Here is a 23,111-nt window from a genome sequence, read left to right on the forward strand (position 1 = left end):
AAGGGCCGGGGCTTCCGAGCCAAGAGGAGGTCTGGGAGGCTGCTGGCTGCTCAGCCCTGGGCTAGGGAGGGGGGCCCAGGCTGAGAAGAGATGGGGGCGTGTCCGGCAGGCTGGGATAACCTAGGACTTGGGAGTAGCGGGCATCATCTGGGAAAAGAACAGAAAGCCTCCCCAGCCAGGAGGCTGAGGCAGCAGGACCTGAGAGGTGGGGGGATGGGGGGTGCACAAAGATCAGGTCAGATCTGCAGGGCCCCCTGAGGCCTCTCTGGAGCCCTGGAGCTTGGGGAGACAGGGTGGGTCAGACCCCTCCTCTAGAATCTGTTCCCAGTGGAGCAGCCTGGGAGGGCCTGGGGTGAGGGAGGAGGCGGGAGGGGAGGGAGGGAGGGGCCGGGCCTCTGTCCACGGCATTAGTGCTGGTTGGAGGGAGAGGGGGGTGCGGAGCCAGCCAGGCCGCCTGTTCCCACAGCCCGGAGCTGAGCGCGCTGCCATGGCGCTGGCCAGGCCTGGGACCCCGGCCTCCAGGCCCCTGGCCCCTCTCCTGCCGCGGCTGCTGCTCTTGGCTCCGGCCCTCACCCTCCTGGGTGGTGAGTTGGGGCACAAGCCTTGGGGTGGCGGTGGGGGCGGGGGACTGGGGCTGGGTCTGTCTCTGTCTCCCAGTGTGGATACCCCGGGCCTGGGTGGAGTGTGTGTCCTGGGCCTTGGGGGGTTGCTGGGTGGCCTGGGGGCCTTTGTGAAGGGGCCGTGGGTTGGGGCGCTGCGGCCTGGGAGCGGTGTTGGGACTGGGAAGCCCCCGGGCTGAGGCTGGGAGCCGGGGGTTGCAGGTAGTGGGCGTCTCAACCCTGAGTCTGTTGTGAGTGTGCGCCGGGCTGTGGGTGCGGTGAAGTTGTGAGCTGTCCCGGGTGAGTCTGAGGCTTTCTGAGTGTGGTGGGCTGCGACCGAGCACAAGTTGTGGGTTATAACTTGTCAAGTGGGTTGAGCTGTGTCTTAGCTCTCAAAAGGGGACCCGGGGCGGGGGCAGCAGACCCCCGCCCCATGGATCACGGTGAGGAGGGGGAAGGCGGCCAGGGGAGCCCAACGTCCACCTGCATCCCCTCCATGTGTGTGTTCCCTTGCCTGCACTGGGGGCTGGGGGTGCTCTGGGGCCCCTGGGGGGTGGCCAGGCACTGGGGAGCACGTGTGTCCCCTGCTGCCCCTCCCCGGCATTCCCAGACCTGGCTGAAAGGGCTTCCTAAGCCAGACCCCATTCGCTAAACGGTTTTGCTTTTGTCCGAGAGGATTCACGTGTGCTGCCCGCAGCCTGGACTTCTTCCTGGGGGGTCTTGGGGACGCTTTGTCTTGGTCACTATAGCTACGGGGCCAGGCCTGGGAAGTCCCCTGACCCCGCCTCCGCCTCCGCTGCTGGCTGGCGGAGGGAGCCAACCCAGGGCTGGTGGCCTGGACTTCACTGCGGGCTGGGGGGAGAGGCACCTCTCCGACTCCCAGGGTGGGAGGTCAAGCCTCCCCAGGCCCCTACCTAGGGCCCTCCTCCCCATTCATGGGGCCTACTCACAACACCTTCGTCTCCTCCTCTCTGAAGGGCCCCCGGGGAGGATGAGGACCCCACTTTGTAGGGAAGGAGGGACGGGGGCTGAGGAGCGGGGCTCCTGACGCGGATCCCGGGCTCAGGAGAGGAGCCGAGGGCCTGCTCCCTGCGCATGAGGGGCACGGAATCTTGGCGTGTAGATCTGCTCTCTGCCCCCTGCCCTACCACGTACACACTCACACCTGCGGACACACACACATGCACCTGCACGCTGGTGTGGCACATACAAGGGCACAACTCATCACGTGAGCAGGGGCCACGTGCACTCACACACAAACACACACGGCCCTCCAGATGTGTGATGGGTGCCTGCACACACCAGGGTATGGACAGTGACATGTGCATTCACACTCAGACACATGTTGGTGTGAACCGTGAGACCAAGAGAACACAAAGGAGACGGATGCTGCAGAAAAAGTGGCTGTGGAGGGACAGGCTCACCCCAATCTAACCCTGGCTAGGGTGCCCGGGAGTGGCCGTTCTCACTGTGATTTCTTTGCAGGGAGCCCACTCCCTGGGGATCCCCAAAAGCTGGGGTGAGGGCACCGTGGGCACAAGCATTCCTGGATACCAGAGCCCGACGCCTGGCTGGGGACCATGTCCCTGGGAAAGTAATTTCCATCCCTGAGGGGATGAGCTTTATGGAAGCCCTGGGCCTCTGGCTCTGCCTCCTAGGCCTGCCAGGCCCTGAGCTGAGCCCCTCCATCCTGGGCCCGCTCTGCCACAGAAGCCTGGCTGGTTTCTGTGGAGAGGACCAAGCATCTTGGAGGACAATGGGGGCGGGCTGAGCTCTCACAGCCCGGGAGCCTGGCTGACAAAGGGCAGCAGTCCCGTCCCCACGTCTGGCCCCTCCTCCCCCCAGTGCTGGGGGTGGGGCGGGGGGCTGTGGGACTGAGGCAGAGAGGCAGGGACAGGGGTGAGGGGAGCCACACACATGTGAACCAGCATCAGGACTGGCTGGCTAGACAGCATTTGCTCCAAGTAAAGGATTATTGGTCAGTGAATAAAGAGCATGGCCGGCCACCCCTGGGAGATATTATGCTAATGGGTTCCCGTGAGGGACTTTGTTTTTTTGTTGTTTTTCTAAGTAAAGATTTTTATTTTTTTTAAAGGTTTTTTTAAAATTTATTTGACAGAGATCACAAGTAGGTAGAGAGGCAGGGAGAGAGAGAGAGAGGACGAAGCAGGCTCCCTGCTGAGCAGAGAGCCCGATGCGGGGCTCAATCCCAGGACCCTGGGATCATGACCTGAGCCAAAGGCAGAGGCTTTAACCCACTGAGCCATCCAGGCGCCCCTATTAAAGATTTTTAAAAATCTCTTTATCATTTTTAAGTCATCCCTGCACCCGACACAGGGCTTGAACTTACCACCCTGAGAACGAGAGTCCCATGCTGTACCGACAGCGCCAGCCGGGCACCCCACATGACAGACTGAGAATCTCCCCACATCTGTGTGAGGCTGGCTCTATCACCCCAGTTTATAGAGGAGGAAATGAGGCCCAGAGAGGGTTAGGGACTTGCCTCGAGTCACACAGCTACTGTGTTCGGTACCTGCCTATTTAAGCCACGTCCCTTCTCTGTTCCTCCACGCCTTCAGGGGGCCACCCAGCTAACTCTGAGCGATCTGAGGGGAAAACACAGTGGTTCTCCAACTCAGTTTGGCTTGCAGTTTCCAAGGACATTTTAGCCCAGAGACCACTCATAAAAGTGGCCTGTTTGGGTGGCAGAGCCCCGTGGGAAAGTGTCTCCATGGACTTGGGCTCCGAGACCCAAGCTGGAAACACTGGGATAGGCCAGTGCCAGGCACAGCGTGGGCGGTGAATCGTGGTAGCCATTGTCACCCACTATCGTTACCAAAATTATCAATATTGAACCCCCCTTTTAGCCTTGGGGGGGGCGTTGTTAAACATTTTTGTGTTAGAGTATTCCAAACTGTCCCATCTTGTTAGGGTAACTTAGCCCTTTCTTGGTAGCTGTGGGGTAGTGGGTGTTCACTCCTGTCCTGGGGGCCTAGTGGGATTAGTTGAGCAGTGTCTGCCCCTATGTCAGAAGCTCCCACATCTTACAAGATCTCGGGCCACTTCTTAGAAATATCCTCTTTCTTGCCACGTTAAGACAAGAAGCTTCTCAAAACTTACCCTCGGTAAACATTTCCCATCAGCCGTCAGGAGTTACCACGAGGTCTGTTATAAGTGCACATAAATGTGTTGTACCTGAGCCATACAAAAGCTCAATTTATCCTGCTGCAATTAAATCCTGAGTAATTTAACTCTTGAATACCTGTTCAGTGATTATACACAAGCCGTAAGTGCACATAAAGTAGGAGTTAGTAGGCCCTGAGTGACGGCCGAAGCACAGTGGGTTGCCCACAGCCCGGTTCTGCTTAAAGAGGGAAAATTGACTGCTCTGCCCAGGCCTATCCGGGAACCTCCACCCTTGTGCCAACCTTCAGAGACTTTTTCCTGTGACCCAGGAAGGCTGGGCTGGGCTGCCCTGAGATGACAACAATGGGTGGCAACGTAGAGTTTGCGAAGTGGGAATTTCACTTGCTTTGGGAGATGTGGGTCTTTCAGGAGTCTGGAGACAACCTGCTTCTTAGTTTTTTGAGAGCAGATTTGAGGCAAGTTTATATCCTCTCTAAGTTAGAAAACAGAACTTTTCTTAACAGCACCCACCCTTCCTGGTTTGAATCAATGGTAGTCACGCAGTCACAGACCTAAGCACGGCTCCCGGCCCGCCCGTAGTACGCACTCAGTAAACGGTTGCTGTTATCATAGGACAATCGTCCTGCCTTCTTGGCGGGAGGGATCTGGGCCTGCCCGGGGACAGGGCAGCAGGTCGAAGGGGAGGGGCGTGTGTCCCTTAATCCCTCCCCTGCCAGGTCGTCCCAGGCAGCCTGAGAGGTCAGGAGGGATTTGTAAAGATAAGCACAGGCCCCTCGTCGCCCTGGCAACAGGCCACGCCCCCAGCCTGGCCCAGGGCCGGCCCCCCTCTGCCCCACTGCCCTCACCTCCACCTCTCAGCCCATGGCTGGCCTGGCCTCCTGGTGTCACTCCCGCCAGACTGAGGACTGAGGCCAGCGGTTCCTAGGCCTCCATGTGCACAGGGTTCCCCAGGGAGCTTGGGGCAATGCAGATTCTCTGGGCCCAGGCCCAATAGCTCTGAATCTCTAGGTCTGGAGTACAGGGAATACAGAATAGAATAGAAATAGAAATCTGTATTCTGTATTCTTTCTTTCTCATTCTCTCTCTCTCTTTAAAAGATCTATTTATTTATTTTAGAGAGGAGGAGGAATCTTAAGCAGACTCCCCCTGAGCACAGAACGCGATGATGCAGGGCTCAATCTCGATTCTGAGATCACGACCTGAGCTGAAACCAAGAGGTTCACTGACCATGCCACCCAGGCACCCCCATAAATCTGTATCCTTAATACAAGCCGGAGGTTCAGAAGCCCCAGGGGTGAAAGTCTGGAGTAGCGGGACCTGGTTTGGATTCCAGCCCCTCACAGGCTGCGGGACAGTGCAGTCCCTTCGTCTTTGAGCCTCCCTTCCCTCAGCTGTAGAACAGGAATAGCAGCTCTCTGCGTCTGCTAAGGTGAACAAGAAGATAACTGGGAGTATACAAGAAAGAGGGGTGTCTCCCATCCAGGCTTTTGGTGCTACTGCGTGCCCCGTGGGATAAGCAGCTTCCTTCCTCTCTGCCTGACTCACGGGAGGAGCCCCTTTCTCTCCTGTCACTAGACTCCGACTCCGTGGGGCGCCAGCATATAGGGTCCTGGGCCACCTGCTCCCATGGTGATCCAGAGCCTGATCAAACTGGCCACAGCCCTTCATGAAGCCTCACTGGGGGCCAGGCCTTCACTCTTGTCCCCTCAGTGGTTTCTCACAGCACGAGGTGGCACTGTTTGAACCCCAGAAGCCAGGCCTGTCTGATGCCCAAACTGCTGTCCTTTCCCTAAGGGAGCTCAATCCATTCCCACCCCCATCAGACTATCTTCCCACCTCCATTAGATTATCTTCCCACCTTCATCTGGCCATTTAGCCCTAAAGGACATGGCTCTAAACAGATCAGCCACAGCAGCTGGGGTGGGGAAAAGAAAGCTGAGCTGCCCAGAAGCCGCTCTAAGAGAGGCCCAGACTCCCTGGCCCTCACCTACACGGCCAGGCTTGGGGGAGGGGGCTGGGATGGATGCCCTGAGCTGGGGAGGGAACAGTGGTCAGAGAGGGGCTGTGGACACCACTAGAGCCCTACACAGTCATCTTGGGCTGACGGTGTTTCAGCCCCTCTGCCCCCTTGCAACATGCCTAGCGCTGGGTGGGCACTGGTGGCCCACCATTAGGGAGTGAGTGAGCCCACGCTCAGCTGTACAGGTTCTCTGGGCGCTAGGGAGTGCCAGCCAGGTTCTCTCTCTGGTGCCAAGGTCTGTGTCTCCACATCCCTGTCCCCCATCCTGCCGGCTGGGAAGGGTGGGGGTTGGCCAGTGGAAGGCCCTGCCTGGTGGAATGTGGATGACGCTGAGCCTTATCTGGGGGGTCTTCACCAAGGTGGGGGAAGGGAGGTGCAGGGCCTGAAGCTGTTCTAGGCCTGGTTAGTGTCTGGATGACAACCTGGGCAGGGGAAGGGCGCCTCTCAGAGCCCCAGGTTGGGGGTGCCTCCTGCTTTATGGCGGTTCCCCTCCCCCAGCTCTTACTGAGGTCCTGCGAGTGGCCAGCAGCAGTACCTGAGGCTCTGAATCCGCCCCTGTGCTGTGAGGCCTGCCCTGGGTTCATCCCCTTTCTGATGGGAGACAGAGGCTCAGCAGGAGAAAGGACCTGCTCAGGGTCTCAGAGCTGGTAACTGAGCGGGGATCTGAACCCAGGGCAGTTCTGCTTCAAAGCCTAAGTTCTTCACCAGCTGTGCAGGCTCTCAGAAGGTGATGGGGCTGACTCTCCAAGGCGCTTGGCTTCCAGACTAGCAGGTGACCCTCTGGTGTGGTGGAGGCAGCAGTGGCCTGAGCCAGCTGTCCTGCACCCTGCGACCTTGGCCAGGCGGGCTGGTCAGCTGGTTGCTGAGGTGGGGAATAGAGTGAAGGCCAGGGATCCCCGGAGAGGTTTCCAGGCCCCGCACAGTGAGCGAGTGGAGGCTGGGAGGAGGGCCCGGGTTGGCGGGGGCGGGGGGGGTGCCCAGTTCCCAGTCCCTGCCTTTGAAGTCCTCCATCTCTGGTTTCACCCTGGGATGGAGTTGCCAGACCCCTAGCAGGAGAGGTGGACGGGACGGTGGGAGGAGACCCCCTCTCTGGGCGGGTGGGAGTGATGAAACGTGTGGTAGGCTCCAAGGCTGTCTGAGTAACTTGCTGTGAGGCTCAGGCAAGAGTCTTTACTTTCGGGGCCCCAGGGCGGCTCAGTCAGGTAAGCATCTGCCCTTGGCTCGGGTCAGGATCTCAGGGATTTGGGATGGAGCCCCACTCCTGCCCAGCGGGGAGCCGGCTTCTCCCCCCCCCCCCCCCCCGCGCCGCCCCCCCCCCCCCCCCCCGCACCCTGCTTGCGCGCGCGCACGCTCTCTGTGAAATAAATAAATCTTAAAAGAAAAAGGTCTTCCCTCTCTCGCTTGAGCCTCGTTTGCTCTCTTGTAAAATGGGCACGACAGTGCCTGCCCCAAAGGGGCTCTGCGAGGAGGGGATGAGCAGGGCACAAAGCTCTCAGGGTCAGAGAGCGTCTGTCCTCTAGTCCTGCTGGGGCATGGTGGGGGGAGGGGTGGTAAGATTCTGGTCCCTTCCCCTTCACAAAGACCCTCCTGAACCAGTCTCAGTTCCAGCTGTAGTTGTGCAGGGGCATTGGGGATGCAGCTTGTAGAGCCCGTGGCCCTCCGTCTAGCCTCCTGAAAGCAGACAGACCCCTCCTGCTTTCTGGCTCTGTGGTCTGGGGTGGGCCGGACAGTGGGGAGGGGAGCGTCCTGGTCTACCCCGCACAGCCCATCTTCTCTCTTTACAGGGATGGTGCCTTCGGAGGCCCCAAGTGTCTGTGCCTCAGCCCCGTGTGCTCCAGGGACCGAGTGCCAGGCTACGGAGAACGGCAGCTACACCTGTGGGCCTATGGAGCCCCAGGGCTGTGCCACCCAGCCATGCCACCACGGCGCTCTGTGCGTGCCCCAGGGTCCAGACCCCCACGGCTTCCGCTGCTACTGCGTGCCCGGGTTCCAGGGCCCACGCTGCGAGCTGGACATCGACGAGTGTGCCTCCCGGCCCTGCCACCACGGGGCCACCTGCCACAACCTGGCTGATCGCTATGAGTGCCGCTGTCCCCTTGGCTATGCAGGTAATGGCCTCATGTCCTGGACGGAGGTCTGTGATGTCCATCCCGTCAGTGGCTCAGGCTGTAAAATGACGCACTGAGCTTTGAGTTTAGCGTAGAGAGCACCCCCCCCGCCCCCGCCCCAGCCGCCGAGGCATCCTGGAAACTGTGGGGTATTCTGCTCTGGGGCTTCCATAGAATGGACCGACTGTCCGGAAGCCAGGAAGTGGGCAGCAGCTAGGCACAGGTCTGTGAGAGGCTCCGCCCAGGGCAGCGGGGACCCTGCAGCATAGACACTCCCAGTTCTAGTTCAACTCCCTCTGCTCTGAGGGCGGAAGGCGGTTTGAGGTCGCCTCAGAGTAAGGGGTGCACCCTGGGGGGGCCGGCTCCCAGGGGAGGGAGCTTATAGTGAGGCACTTTGGGACGGACTCTGGAAATGGGTTCCATGTATCCTCCTCACCATCTGAGAGTCTGGGTGGAGTGTTAGCTTTGCATGTGTGAGGGAGGTCACGTGAGGGGCGTGTGTGTGTCTCTGTCTGCGGGTGTCTGTCCGGGCTCCCGGAGTGCATCCGTGGACGTGTGTGTGGGCCAGCAGGTGCATGCACCAGACGTGCCCGGGAGGCCCTGGGGAGCACATTCTGGGTGAGCTGAGGCTGCGAGCGGGGGCAGAGTCTGCCGTGACTCACTGCGCTCCTCCTCCCTCCGTTCAGAGCCGGGCGGGGGAGGCTGGGATTCCAGGCGGCTGGGGCCTTGCTCCCCCTGGCACAGAGGGTGGGAGTGGGACTGGGGCGGGTGGAGTGAGGGGTCATGGGAAGGAGGGGCTGTGTTTGGTGCTCACTGAGCTGGGAAGGGGTGGAAGGTTCCAGCTGGAGCCAGCTGGGTCCCTGGTCCCCCAGGGCCAACCCTATGTAGTGGGCGGGGGAGGGCAGGGCCTCTGGGGTCCACTGTGACATGTGGGCCCCCCGATGAACTCAGGCAGTACATCCCCAAACCCTGAGATTCTCCATCTCCCCTCGTCTCCACACATCTCCTGACCCCTGAGGGCCGCCCAGATGTCTTAGTTTTGCCCAGGGCAGAGGGGCTTCCCTGGGCTTGGGGTTTTAGAAGCAAGAAGGCACAGGGGAAACCAGAAGGAGCGGGTCACTCCAGCAGTTCTCACTGGGGCCTGTCCCTCTCCGACGGAGTCCCTCTCTACACTCTCTTCAAAGCCGGCAGAGTGAGCCTTCCACAGTGTAGATAGAATCGTGTAACTCAGTGGCTGGGCCAGTTCCCCAGCCTGGAAGCCAAATCCCGGCACAGCCCCCGCCCAATTCAGTGAATGCTTACTCATCATTCAAAAGTCTCTTCTTCCAGGAAGCCTTCCCTGACTCCAGCTGCCCAGGCCAGAACCCTGGGTCTTGCTTTTAGGGGATCCACTATGCTCCCACTGCTGAGCTTATCACAGTGAAAAATTAGTCAGCATCTATGTCCTATCGACCTCTTCCCCGTCTCCCCAGCTCCACGGCTGTGAGCTCAGGGAGGCAGGGACGGCCGTCCTGTTTCTACCTCATTGCTGTTGCCGGCTCAAGAGATACCTCCTCCGGACGAATGGACCAACGGATTCTTTCGGGATCCTCAGGTTTCTGCTCCTTGTAGCTGTCTGAAGCTGCTTGCAGGTCGGCCTGTCTGGGCCTTGTTCGACCTCCCTCCGGGCGTCCATCTGTCTGTCTGTGTCTCCGGCCCTGTCCAGGGGTGACCTGCGAGGAGGAGGTGGACGAGTGTGCCTCGACGCCCTGTCTGCACGGTGGCTCGTGCCTGGACGGCGTGGGCTCCTACCGCTGCGTGTGCGCGCCGGGCTACGGGGGCGCCAGCTGCCAGCTGGACCTGGACGAGTGCCAGAGCCAGCCGTGCGCGCACGGGGGCGAGTGCCACGACCTGGTCAACGGGTGAGCTGCGGAGCGGGCGGCCACAGCCCCGTGGCGGGGGGGTCGGAGGAGGCTGCACGCCAGAGCCGGGCAGGTGGAGGCCGGTGGAGGCTCAGGGCGCGCTCAGCCGGGCCTGCGCCCCGCTCTGCTCCAGGTTCCGGTGCGACTGTGCGGACACGGGCTACGAGGGCGCGCGCTGCGAGCAGGAGGTGCTGGAGTGCGAGTCGGGGCCGTGCGCGAACAACGCGTCCTGCCTCGAGGGCCTCGGGAGCTTCCGCTGCCTCTGCTGGCCAGGTGCGTGCGCGTGCGTGTGTGCGTGTGTGCGCGTGCGCGTGCTCGCGCCCGGGTGGCGCCGCGTGGGCGGCCGGGAGGTGTGCGCCGGGGCTCCTCTGCCGTCCAGGTGTGTCTGTGACTGCGGCTTCTCTGTCACTTCTGCGGGGATCTGCAAAATCGGGCTAATCGCAGCAGCTGCTCCAAGCATTGTCGCGAGGAGGGTCAAGGTGAAATGCCCGTGAAGCCTTGGCACGTGCGAAGGGCTCCGTAGTACTAGCAGTGATAGTAACAGGACGCCGACCGCCTGCCGCAGTCGTTCCCACCGTCCTCAGTGTCCCCGTCCCTCACCGCATCGGTGAGCGTATTCTGAGCAGTCGCTCCAGCCTGGCCCCGGGTTGGCCTGGCAGCAGCGGAGGGGTGCTCCCCGGAGATCCCGTGTGACCTGCTACCTACGCGCGTGTGCCCCAGGTTACAGCGGCCAGCAGTGCGAGGTGGATGAGGATGAGTGCGAGTCGGGCCCCTGCCAGCACGGGGGACAGTGCCTGCAGCGCTCAGACCCGGCGCTCTACGGAGGCGCCCAGGCCACCTTCCCCGGCACCTTCAGCTTCCGCCACGCTGCCGGCTTCCTGTGCCGCTGCCCTCCTGGCTTTGAGGGTGAGAAAGCCGGGCCACTGGCATGTGGATGCGGGGCTGGGGGTGGGGGGAGGATGCTAGGGCTCTGCTCGAGGCCTGGCTTTGTCACACAGGTGCAGCCGGCCTGTGTTAGCACTTCTCCCTGGGCCTCAGTCTCCATAGTTCTAAAATGGGCCCTTCCAGCTCTCTGGTTCTGAGGGCACAGGTGGGAACCACAGCTGGCCCTCTTGCAGGGGACGAATGTGGCGTGGATGTGGACGAGTGTGCCTCACAGCCATGCTTCAATGGTGGCCGCTGCCAGGACCTGCCCAACGGCTTCCAGTGCCACTGTCCAGATGGCTACACAGGTGCGGGGGGCAGGGTGGGCACCCAGGACAGGGCAAGGGCAGATCGGGGGGCCTGGGCTGAGAAACTTCCTCTGGCTGATGCATGGAGGCTGGATTGATGGGGACAAGGAGAGCAGGAAGGAGGTGGATGTGCTGGTGACAGCTAAGAAGGGCTGAGCGGGGACCTGGGCTTTGGAGGTGAAAGTGGAGGGAACTAAGTGGGTTGAGAATTATTTCGGGGGGGGGGAGTTCTGGAGGCCCTGGGGGTTAGTCCAGGCATGAGTGAGAAGGGTCAGAGATGCTGGCTGCTTCTGCCCTGGGTGATGTTGGTTGTGTGTCCATACTTGTCTATACCAAGTCCAAGTGTCTGCGGAGCACCCACAGGGAGGAGCCAGGATGGGGGCTGGTGGTCCGGAGTCTGGGGCCCAGGAAGAACCAGTGACTGGGGTTCATGGGTACAGTCCTGGCAGCTGGAGCCAATGTGTGGAGTGATGGGCAAAGAGAACCTTAAGCACCTGACATCCTAGGGCAGGACAGAGGCCAAGGGCCCCTGCAGGGACAGGACAGAAGAGGTAAAGGAGGGGATCACAGATAGAAGGGTGAGCTTGACCTCTGCAGAGCTGGGGCCTATCAGGCAGGAGTTGGGTTGCAGAAAGCCTCTCCCTGCCTCGGGTACAGCAGATGCCTAGACACGCAGATTCCCTTCCAGGACGCTGGTGAACCCAAAGAAGTGCTCACATCCTCCTCGGGTGTCCCTGCCCCCTCTGGAATGTGTGCGACACCTCCCTTGCGCCCGCCCGCATTCCTGCTTGGGCACACTGCCTCCTCTCCCTGGCACATTTCCTGGGCACTGGCTCCCCCGCCCAGGGCAAGGAGGTACTGATCACCACCCTCCCTCCCAACTCAGCAGCCCAAAGACGCTGGGCTCAGTGTCCCCTGCCCCAGGGCGGCCACCCAGGAAGCCCATCAACTGCCCCCCTGTGGGGCTGAGACTCCCCAAGTCCTGCCTGGAAGCAATGGCCTTGCAGGCACCCGGCAGCCCCCCTACAGTGGGCGTGGCCCCTGATGAGCATTTCTGAGCATTTCGTTCCCTCCTCATCACCCCCACCACAAGGTAGGGTTCTTACAGATGAAGTCATGGAGGTTTGAGAGAGGGGGTGTCATTCCCTGTGGTTCACCAGTGTCAGCCAGAGCCCAGCTCCTCCCCCAGCTGAGCTCAGCTGATGGGTGATGGGAGGTCAGAGCTGAGGTCAGGGCCTGGGAGGGGGAACCCCAACCATAGGGCTGGGCTCCTTGCCGCTGTCCATCCCCATCCTCCCTTTGGGTCGTGCTGGCCTGGGGGAGGCCAGTGCCTGGCATTCCTGAGCCAGTTCTGAAGGAGGCGGCTGGTCAGGCGGGGAGCTTAGCTTCCCTGGCCCACGACCTGCCCGCCACTCTTGGCCATCCATGGGGAAATGCGATGGGGCCGCGGGCTCTGTGGACTTTCCTGGGGGGCCTGTGGCTCCTGGCAGGTATGCAGGGCTGGGGCCTTGGGCCGGATGAGGTGTGGCTGGCTGTTCCCAAAAAGAGGCTATGGTGGTTGGGGGCTAACGGGGGTCAGGGTTCAAATCCTGGCGGCCTTTCTGGGCCTGGGCTCCTCCAGTGGGGTATGATGGGAAGGGCTGGCCTTGGTTGTTTTGTGGAGGCTCTGGCTGAGCTGGAGTTGGGCTGTGGCCCTTTGACCCAAGCTGGGGCCAAAGTACCTGGTGTGGGAGCCCTTGGAGGAGAGGGTGAGGTAACCCTCTCCATAAGCAGCCTGGGGCCCCAGGGCAGAGGGACTGGGGGAAGGAGCCTAGGTGCATCCATCCATCCCCTCCTCCCCCATTCTGGCACTTTGTCCACAAAAGCCAGGCCAAGCCCTTTGCTGGGCATATTCAGGCCCCGGAGATCTCAGCTGAGTAAACAGACACTTTCAGTACAGGGTTCTCGGGAGCTGTGTCTGGGCAAGGAGTTGGGAGTGACACAAGAGAGCTAGGGACTGGGAATCCAAGAAGGTCCCTAGGGGCCTGGCCCTTTGAATTTGGGCTTTGCAGGATGAGTAGGAGTTTGACTGGGTAAGTGAGGAGAAGGCATTCCAAGCAGAGAAACAGTACAAGCAAAGCCCCTGGGAAGTATTTTCTAGGAAATGCTTAGAGGAACAGGCAGTTCAAGGTTTGGAGGAAACAGGGTTGAGACTTGGGGCCATGGAGAGCCCAGCCCGTAAGGAATGTTGAGTGCCAAGGTGAGTGATTGGACCTTAAGCAGGTGAATCTGGCCAGGTGATGCTTTGGAAATAGGCCTCTGACTCTTGTGGAGATGGATGGTAGAGGGGGTTGAAGGCAGGCAAAGTAGAGGACGTTAGACTGTGACCCTGTGAGCTGGTGAGTCAGAAAGGTGGCATGGGAGAAAAGGCGAGACCAGTGAGTGTTTAGGGGATTGAATCCACGGGGCATGGAGATCCACCAGACATGGGAAAGGAAGGGGTATCTTGGATTCCAGCCTCCAGGGACTTAGGGGACCATGAGAAATCCTTTGGGAATTGGTTCGGTCACTAGGTGCTGAGATCCCCGTCCCACAAGGCATGTAAGCTTTGCCTTGAGTGCTCGGTTCTTGCCTTGAGTACTGAGCCTTGACCTGGTCTCTCCTGAAGGCCTGGCATGTCAGGAAGATGTGGACGAATGCCTGTCGGAGCCCTGCCTCCATGGTGGGACGTGTGACGACACTGTGGCAGGCTATGTCTGCCAGTGCCCAGAGGCCTGGGGTGGGCATGACTGTTCCGTGCAGCTCACCGGCTGCCAGGGCCACACTTGCCCACCAGCTGCCACCTGCATCCCCATCTTCAAGGCCGGGGTCCACAGTTACGCCTGCCGCTGCCCACCCGGTACTCATGGATCTTTCTGTGGCCAGAATACCACCTTCTCTGTGGTGGCCGGGAGCCCTGTGCATACATCCGTGCCAGCTGGTGGCCCCCGGGGTCTGGCACTGAGGTTTCGCACCACACTACCTGCTGGTGTCTTGGCCGCTCGCACTGACGCCCAGGATAGCTTGGAGCTGGCACTGGCAGGGGGCACACTTCAGGCCACCCTCTGGAGCCACGGCAACACCACTGCACTAACGCTGAAGCTGCCAGACCTGGCTTTAAATGATGGTCAGTGGCACAAAGTGGAGGTTTCATTGCGCCTGGGGGTCCTGGAGCTGCAGCTCTGGCACGAGGACTGCCCTGCCCGCCTCTGTGTGGCGTCCAGTCCTGTGGCCCCGGCTCCTGTGGCTTCTGAAGCGCCAACGCCTGCCAGGTTCTGCTTTGCCCGGCTGGGCGGCACAGCCTTTGAAGGCTGCCTCGAGGACGTGTACGTGGACGGGCACCTCCTGTTGCCCGAGGACCTCGGCGAGAATGTCTTCCTGGGCTGCGAGCGCCGTGAACAGTGCCAGCCTCCACCCTGTGCCCACGGAGGGGCCTGCGTGGACATGTGGACTCGCTTCCTCTGCAAATGCCCCCGGCCCTATAGCGGTCCTACCTGCGCTGATGGTGAGGAGCCAGGCAGGTGGGGCCCCCGGGGCAGAGAGTGGGCGTTCCCCTGGCCCACAGGCCTCACACCCGCCATCCTCTCTCCCTGCAGAGGTTCCTGCTGCCACCTTTGGCTTGGGGGGCACCCTGAGCTCTGCCTCCTTCCTGCTCCACCAGCTGCCAGGCCCCAACCTCACCATGTCCTTTCTCCTCCGTACTCGGGAACCCGCTGGCCTGCTGCTCCAACTTGGCAACGACTCAATAGCTGGGCTAACAGTGTTCCTGAGTGAGGGCCAGATCCAGGCTGAGGTGCTGGGCAGTCCTACTCTCGTGCTTCCTGGGCGCTGGGACGATGGGCTCCGCCACCTGGTGACGCTCAGCTTCGGGCCTGACCAGCTGCAGGGCTTGGGGCAGCAGGTGCACGTGGGTGGGAGGCTCCTCCCTGCTGACGCCCAGCCCTGGGGTGGGCCCTTCCGAGGCTGCCTCCAGGACCTGCGACTCAATGACCTCCACCTCCCGTTCTTTCCGCTGCTGCTGGGGAACTCAAGCCAGCCCAGCGAGCTGGACAGCAGGCAGTCCCGGAACCTCACCATGGGCTGCGTCTCCGAGGACACATGCAGTGTGAGTTCCCCGGGAAAAGGAGTGGGTCCCTTTCTCGGGGTCTACCCTGCATCTCTGGGGGTTAGCATGTCCTTCTGGTGAGGAAAATGGCAGGAGGTGAAGTGCTGGGCCCACGTTTCCTCTGCTAGAGAGTGACACAGCAGGATTCACACTGATCTCCTGGCCCAGCTGCTCTTAGCCTCTGGTTGGACCCCACCTCCCTCCCCAGTCTTGGTGTGAGACAGACACCCCGACCCAGGCAGAGGGCTGCCTGAGCCTTTCTGTGGGAACAGTGGGGGAGGGGGCGCAGACGACAGGGATGTCCTTGGGTCCATGGACAAAACACCAACCTTGGCATTGGAATGGCCCGAGTGTGAACTCTGGCTCCCCTATTTCCTGCCTGGATGAGCCAGGCAAGTGGCTTCTTCTCTCTGAGCCTCAGTTTATCTATAAAATGGGGACAATAGTGACTTCCTCTCTCTGTGTTTGTAAGGAGTTCATGTGTTTGTAGTAGGTGCTCAGTGAAGAGCCCGTACAGTGATGGTTATGGCGGGATGACGCTAGCCCGACGCCTGAGCCGATCCCTGCCCTGATTTTTCTGCAGCCTGACCCCTGTCTCAATGGTGGAATTTGTCTCGTCACCTGGAATGACTTCCACTGCACCTGCCCTGTCAACTTCACGGGGCCAACATGTGCCCAGCAACTGTGGTGTCCTGGCCAGCCCTGTCTCCCGCCTGCCACCTGTGAGGAGGTCCCCGATGGCTTTGTCTGTGAGTGTGTGCTCTGGGCAGCCTACATGCTGGGTTCTGGACACCCAGGCTGGGTTAGAGCCCACCCTTACCCTGAGGGCTCATAGGCAGTAGACCAGGGTGCCAACAGCCCCCAGTGTGGTTAGGCCACTGCATCAAGAGGGACAGGTTTTCTGGAGGAACACAGCACTCACCAGCTTTCCAAGGATAAGGAAGACTGACTAGGCATAGGGGCGGACCTTTTCAGGAGGGGCAACAGTATATGCAAAAGTCTTAGCGTTTATAAGAACAAATGAAGCACAGTTAAAGGTGTTGGGGTCCAGATATTGCCAGGAAGGGCCTTGAAAGCTAGACCAGGCAGCTCAGAACTTTTTCCTAAGGGAAGTGGGGAGCCACGGGATGGTTTTAGACAGGAGAGGGATGTGATCAGCATTTTAGAAAGATGAGTGCGTTTTATTAAAATGCATGATCAGCATTTTAAAAATCTGCATTTAAAAAAGATGACTGCAGTGAATAGTGAGCCTCAGTGCTGAGACTCCACGGAAGAGGGAAGGGGACAGAGGAATTATTGCCTGGTGTGTGACCTGGAGGGTAGAGTGGGCCTGGCCTGATGGGGTAGGGTAGGTCTCCCCCACGCCGCCAGAAGCTGGCTCTCCGAGGTAGGGAATTATGAGGGGTGGAAGCCAGGGTTGTGGGGGCGATGGCTCCTGGGATTGGATGATGGGGGTGTGGGTGTGCCCCCCTCGAGATGGGTGGGGGCCGTGGGGGCGGCAGGTGTGTCATTGCCCCTGTGCCCTTCCCAAGGCTCCCTCTCCCCGCAGGTGTGGGTGAAGCCACCTTCCGCGAGGGCCCCGCGGCCGCCTTCAGCGGGCACAACGCGTCATCACGGCTGTCGCTCAGCGGCCTGTCGCTGGCCTTTCGCACACGCGACCCCGAGGCCGGGCTGCTGCGCTCCGCCGCGGGCGCCCACGCGGCCGTCTGGCTGGCCATCCGCAACGGCTCGCTGGTGACCGGCGTGCGCAGCGGCCCTGGCCTGCCTGGGGCAGTGCTGCCGGGGTCCGGGCTGCGCGTGGCCGACGGCGCCTGGCACCGCGTGCGCCTGGCCATGGAGCGCCCGGGGACCGCCGCGTCGCGCTGGCTGCTCTGGCTGGACGGGGCGACCGTGCCCGCGGCGCTGCGCGGCCTGGCCGGCGACCTGGGCTTCCTGCGCGGCCCCGGCGCCGCCCGCCTGCTACTGGCCGAGAACTTCACCGGCTGCCTGGGTCGCGTGGCCGTCGGCGGCCTCCCGCTGCCCCTGGCGCGCCCGCGACCCGGCGCAGCCCCCGGCTCCCGAGAGCACTTCTCGGCCTGGCCCGGAGCACCCGTCCCACGCCTCGGCTGCCACGGCGCGCACGTGTGTGCCCCTTCGCCCTGCCTGCACGGCGGCGGCTGCCGCGACCTCTTCGACGCCTTTGCCTGCGCCTGCGGCCCGGGCTGGCAGGGCCCGCGCTGCGAGACCCGCGCCGACCCGTGTCGCTCGGCACCCTGTGCTCGTGGACGCTGCCACTCGCGCCCTGACGGCCGCTTCGAGTGCCGCTGCCCGCCTGGCTTCGTGGGCCCGCGCTGCAGGTATGGATGGCCCGGGCGGCCTGGGCCGGAGGGGCCCTGTGGGTTCCCCGGGCGGGGGCGGGGGTGCGGCACCAAGTCCACGGGCTCCGCAGCCGCAGCTCTGGTTCTGTGGGCGCTTCTCTGAGCCTCTGTGCCCTCATCTGTGAAATGGGAACAGCCGCCCCCTAGAGCTGCCAGGTAAAACCCAGATAACTTTGAATTTGAGATCAATGCCGCTCTTGTCCCAGGGTGGGGTGTAGGGGATGCACCCCCCCCCCCCCTCGGCAAGAAGGAATGTCCGGCCCAAGTTTTCTGTTTGGGAACATGCTTTTGTTCCAAGGAGAGTTCTGATGTTCCTCAGCTTCTCCGGGGACTCTGAGCCCAGGGAGATGTTCCCAGCCTGGGTCTGGAGGTTGGACTCCTTGTTGGGGGAGGGGGCTGGAGCAGCAGGAGGATAGCCCTGTGCCCCAGCCTTTCCACCTCGGACACCACTTCCATGGTGGGTGTCCGGGTCTGTAATAGGTGGGCCCTGAACGCTACAGCTCAGGACGTGGAGGCTCAGGTGGCCTATGGTAGCCTCGGTGGCTGGGGGCCCGGCCAGGTCCCCGGGGTGCTGCCCCCACCCAGTGCGGTCTCTGTGCTTCCTGCCCAGGTTGCCTGTCGTGCCGGAGGAATGCAGCCTGAACTTCACCTGCCTCGACGGTGACCCCTGTGAGGGTGGGCCCCAGGGGACCAACTGCAGCTGCCAGGAGGGCTCTGGTGGCCAGAGGTGGGCCTGGGAGCTGGGCAGGGGAGGGGGGTCTGGATCCCCTCCAGGCAGGGCAGACAGAGTGGGGTATGGACCGTTGCTCACCTTCTCAACCCTCACTGTGTCCACAGTCCCGGACGGTCCACTTCTCTCACTTGAGCTCTTTCCTCCCGGGGTTTCCAAGACCATCCTTTGTTAGGCTGTCACTGGGGAAGTAGTGGCCTGGTGGTGGTTCTTAGGGCCTCAGCCCTCAGCCCTCATCCACCAGCCTCAGCCCTCATCCTTATCCCCCAGCCCTTGACCTCAGCCTCAGCCCTCAGCCTCAGCCTCAACCTCAGCCTTGGCCCCCAGTGCCCACCCCTGAGCCCTGAGCCCACCTCAGCACCACCTAGGGAGCACAGCTGGGCAGGTTCTGGGCCGGTTGCAGAGAGAGGGCATCCGCATCCCTGGGTCGCTGCCCTCACACAGGCTCCCCGACACTTCCGCCCCAGCAGGCCATTCTCTGTTGTGATTGTGGGACACAGAGGGGCTGTGCTAGAGGTCACAGTTGGCCTCAGTCACCTGGCAGGGACCTGCCAGGCGGGGACCGTGTATGGCGACAGCAGGTGGACACCTGTGTATTTGGGGGCAGGGGTTGAGAAGCTGAAGCCGATGGGGGAGCAAGAGGCCCCCAGGAGGGAGCAGCTTTCCGACTCTCGCCTTCTTTGCCTTCCAGGTGTCAGGTCCCCTGCAAGGTCAACCCCTGCGTGAACGGCGGCACGTGCCGGGCTGCTGGTGGGCTGTATGAGTGCATCTGCGGTGCCAGGTTCTCGGGCCGGTTCTGCGAAGTGGTGGTGAGTGATGCCTGGGGGGCTTGGCGAGGGCCCTCTCCTGGACTTCGGTGAGATGGTCTGGGGGTGGGGGGAGCACCTACAGAGCCCATGGTGCTGTGCCTGGACCAGCCCAGTCCTGGGGCAGGGAGTAGGAGGGAAGGAGACTCAGGGAGGGCCTGGGAGGCCCCACCGTCCCTCTGAGGACTGGCAGTGAAACAGTGGGGCTTTGCCAAGTCCTCTTTGGGACCAGGACTCAGGTCTCACAGGATCTTAGGATTCTAGGGTTTCGGTTGGTGGCTCCAAGGGCCTGTCATCTCCAGTGGTTTGCGTGCCAGGATTCTAGAGTGGGAAGACTTGGAGAGCCCTGGATTCTGAGCCGGAGCAGCCAGGACTCAGCTGAGGAGGGGCCCAATCGATGAGGGTAGCTTGAGTTTGAACCTCCCCCTGGCTCCGCTTTCCACCAAGGGGCGGAACCGGTGCCACAGGCCCAGTGGGCCGCGAGCCCACGCGAGCCCACCGTGGGTGCTGATGGGAGAGAGGTAGGCAGGGAAGCCTGGGGCGGAGCCTTGATCTCCACAGGCTTCTGGCAGCCCCGTCATAAACCCGCAAATCCCCTCTGCTTCTGGGGAATGTTTCCTTTCAAGTTGAACTTTACAGCCTCTGGCGCCCTTACCTCCCCTCCTCTCCGGGCCAAGGGAGGAAATGGCTTTACAAGCTCTCGAAGAGGTACTGGATGGGGGGGCGCTGGGGATGGCCCATTCCTCCTTCAGGGCTGGGTCCTGGGGCTTGGGACCCAGGTCCCAGTGGGCCGAGAGGCTTCACAGGACAGAGGGAGGGCCAGCAAGTCTGAGACTCTCAGGCCCTGGAATCTAAGAATTCGGTGATTTGGGGGCTTCAAGGTCCAGGCCTTTGATGCGGGCATCCTTGTTCTGTGCCTAGAGAGGAAGAGGTTTCGGGACTCCCTAAAGCCTGGTCTCAGGCCCCCTTGCTGGGCCGACCCTGTCGGGTTCTGAGCTTGCCCTCAGCTGGGCGGGCCCCCTCCTCTCCTGCCTGGTACAGGGCACCTGGCTGGGGAGCGTCTCCTACATACTGCCTGAGAGGCCTCCCCCGGGATGAAACAAGGTCTTCCCAGACACTAAGAATGCAGACCACCTTCTGGGACAGGGAGGGATCAAGTCCCCACCGCCTCAGACTGGCTGGGTTTATGGCAGGGAGGGGAAAGTGGGTGGGGGAGGCCGGGTGGCAGGGCCCGCTGTGGCCAGGAAAGGAAGGGCCTGGAGCTGTAATTCAAGGCTGAAGGATGGTGGCCTGGGCATGGCACGGGCCCTGGGGGCAGACGGAGGGGTCTGCCAGTCCTGGCTTGCTGGTCCTGTGTCTGGGGAAAACCTCTGTTATCTCCTTTGCGGCTTACCCTGTGCCACCCACCTGTTGCGGGCACTTGGAATTCACCGGTCCACAGAATAAAGCAGAGGTTCCTGTCCTCGTGGGAGTGAGGGCGTATCCCCACCCTTCTCCACCGGATCATCAGGAAGTTTGGGAAAACCTCCCCCCACACCAGCACGGACCCACGCCTCCAGCCCTCATTACCGCGTCTCTTGCAGAAGGGCCTGCCGCTGCCCCTGCCGTTCCCGCTGCTGGAGGTGGCCGTGCCCGCGGCCTGCGCCTGCCTCCTCCTCCTCCTCCTGGGCCTCCTTTCAGGGATCCTGGCAGCCAGGAAGCGCCGCCAGTCCGAGGGCACCTACAGCCCCAGCCAGCAGGAGGTGGCCGGAGCCCGGCTGGAGATGGACAGTGTCCTCAAGGTGCCACCGGAGGAGAGACTCATCTAGGCCTGCCTGGTGGCCGGCTCCAGCACTCAGGAGGTCCCAGGCGATTTCCACCCGAGGCCCCCAGGAGGCCGTGTCCGGTGGCCGGCCTCCTCTCGCAGCAGCGGGGCCCAGGACACTTGGTGGCCAAGCGTCCCCTTTGCTGGCAGCCCCTGCCTCCACCCCATTGTGGACAGGAGAGGGGAGCACTCAGGGAAGCAGACGGGGGCCTGGCAAGGCCGTGGACTTCCCGCTGGACCTGCCGGCTCTTGCCTCGGGAAGCCCACAGCTGTGCAGGGCAGCAGTACATGGGGGCGCCCACTGTGCGTTCAGGGGTGTATGTGAGCACGTCCCTGGGGGCTGCTAACCTGCAGAAACTGGAACGGGACTCGTGGGCACATCCGAGTCTCTGCTGGGTGTGCCTGTCATGGGGTCGTGGGTGCAGGTGATCCCATGGAGGGGTGGCTGGGCTGGGGGGGGGGGCTACCCTCCCCAGCCCCGGGGCAGGAGTAGGGCTTGCTCTCAAGGCAGCCTGGTCAGGGCTAGCCCAGGGACCAAAGCGCCCCAGCTCTGGGGGCTTCTCCAGCTCTGGAGGCCGATCCCATTCTGGAGGCAGCTGGGAAACTGGGTGGGGGGTGGGGAGGTCATGAGCGAGTGGCCCCAGAGACAGGATGTGCGGGAACCCAGGCCGTGTGCAGGGCAGACCTGCAGGAGTGGAGGGCCGGCTGCCCCGAGCTGTCGCCCCTTGCTGCTGGGGGGCCGGCTTCGGGAGCGGGGAGAGCCTGGGCCTACCTCACCGGGCGGCTGTGAGGCTCAGTGACGGCAACGGGGCAATAGCTCCAGGCCTTATCTGTTGCTGGGCTCTCTGGGTCGCCCTTTGAGGTTTCAGGAAAGGCTGTCAGCCTGGAGCTGAGAGAAGGCAGGGGAAGGGGCTTTCCTGGGGGCGGCAAGAAGGCCAGAGGATGAAGGAGCAAAGCTTTTGTCCCTGTTCCTCCAGCCCGGACACCTCTCTAAATGGCTGTGTATGTATCGGGGGTTGGCAGGGTGGGATTCAGGACTCGCAGGAAACCCTCAGAGTCGTTTACTGAACTCAGCAAATGTTGGCGCTGCCTCCGTGTTGGGGCTGGTCCTGCAGACACAGACAAAGATGCACGGGAGAAATTCGCTTTGCTTCTAGTCTCTTCCCTGGCAATGCCATCGCACCGACCCCAGAGGGGCACCCCCAGCCCGAGTGGCTGGCCTTCTCCTAGTTTCATGAAGTCCCTTCCCTCCTGATCTAGAGACGTGCCCTCCCGTCCTTCGGTTTCCCAGGCCACTGCCCCCTGTGCCAAGGTCAGGAGGCCGCTTTCCACTTAAGAGTTGACTTTCCCCAGCTCCCCTCAGGGTCTCACCAGCTTCCAGAGGCACAGGCGTGAAGTCTGAAGTAGGGCCATGTGGCCATGGGGGGTAAGGGAGCACGCGGGTGGCTGAGACTGAGGGGTTCGGCCGAGGCTGGGACGGAAGTGCCCTGAACGCTAGGCTAAGGGGCTTGCTTCGTCCTTATCCTGTAAGAGGTGGTGCCTTTCCCCCAACTCTCTCCACCATGATCTGGTACCAGCAACTTAGCCACAGCTGGCGCCTTGGTTATTAAATCAGGGATTTGGCAAACTTGTATACTTGCAGACTCCTCTAAGCACGTGAAACCCCAATAAATAAAAGTACCACTTTTGGGGGGAGCCCTATGTTGTCCTCTTTTGCTCCTAAGGGCTCTGGCACCTGTCCTTTTCAAGGGCAGCCAGGGGAGGGGAGCATGACCAGATGATGGGCTGATGAGGGGCAACTGGGTGTGTTGAACCCCTACTCTGGGGGCTTGGTCCAGCTCTCCCAACACAAACACCCACAGAGGTGTGGGTTCTAAGGCTCTGCCCTGACTAATGAGAGATCCGTGGGGCTGAATCTCCTGCTGTTCTCTTGCTTGAACTTGTTCCCTGGAGTCAGGGAGCACTCAGCACCATCGGTGACCGGCAGCCCTACTCCACGGACCCGCCAAGCCTGCGCATGCCTGTGACCAGTTCCTGCCCCCGCCCCCCGCCCCCGCCCTACTTGGGACAGGGAAGGGCCTGGGCTCACGGGCTCCAGTGGAACAAGCTGGGGTGTGGGCTAGGGGCCAAATCCTTCCCTGACTGCTCTAAACCCTCCCCTTTCCCCAGAGCTTCCTCAGGACACAGGGATACCAACCTTCTCCCCAAGATGATTTTATTGAACGCACACACAACATTCATCCTTGGGTGCGAATTCAATCCAGCAAGTGAAGAGATGACAATG

At 61.7% G+C, this 23,111-nt stretch overlaps 1 protein-coding gene across 3 annotated transcripts; it reads left to right on the forward strand.

Annotated features, from left to right (window-relative positions):
- Window positions 1-457: 457 nt before the first annotated feature.
- On the forward strand, window positions 458-22,520 carry CRB2 (crumbs cell polarity complex component 2). 3 transcript variants are annotated; one of them, XM_047699492.1, is made up of 13 exons: window positions 458-584; window positions 7,551-7,874; window positions 9,580-9,775; window positions 9,909-10,048; window positions 10,496-10,681; window positions 10,894-11,007; window positions 13,655-14,530; window positions 14,622-15,130; window positions 15,714-15,879; window positions 16,680-17,466; window positions 18,098-18,214; window positions 18,909-19,026; window positions 20,607-22,520. In XM_047699492.1, the coding sequence occupies exons 1-13, from the start codon at window positions 488-490 to the stop codon at window positions 20,829-20,831; spliced, it is 3,855 nt and encodes a 1,284-aa protein (XP_047555448.1). In that variant the 5' UTR covers window positions 458-487; the 3' UTR covers window positions 20,832-22,520. The 3 variants fall into 3 exon arrangements, with proteins under 3 accessions (XP_047555448.1, XP_047555450.1, XP_047555449.1); XM_047699494.1 differs by lacking the exons at window positions 458-584; window positions 7,551-7,874 and adding an exon at window positions 8,435-8,492; XM_047699493.1 differs by lacking the exons at window positions 458-584; window positions 7,551-7,874 and adding an exon at window positions 9,144-9,468.
- Window positions 22,521-23,111: the final 591 nt, after the last annotated feature.

The sequence above is a fragment of the Lutra lutra genome, chromosome 13 (genome assembly GCF_902655055.1).
Source record: "Lutra lutra chromosome 13, mLutLut1.2, whole genome shotgun sequence".
Classification (NCBI taxonomy): domain Eukaryota; kingdom Metazoa; phylum Chordata; class Mammalia; order Carnivora; family Mustelidae; genus Lutra; species Lutra lutra.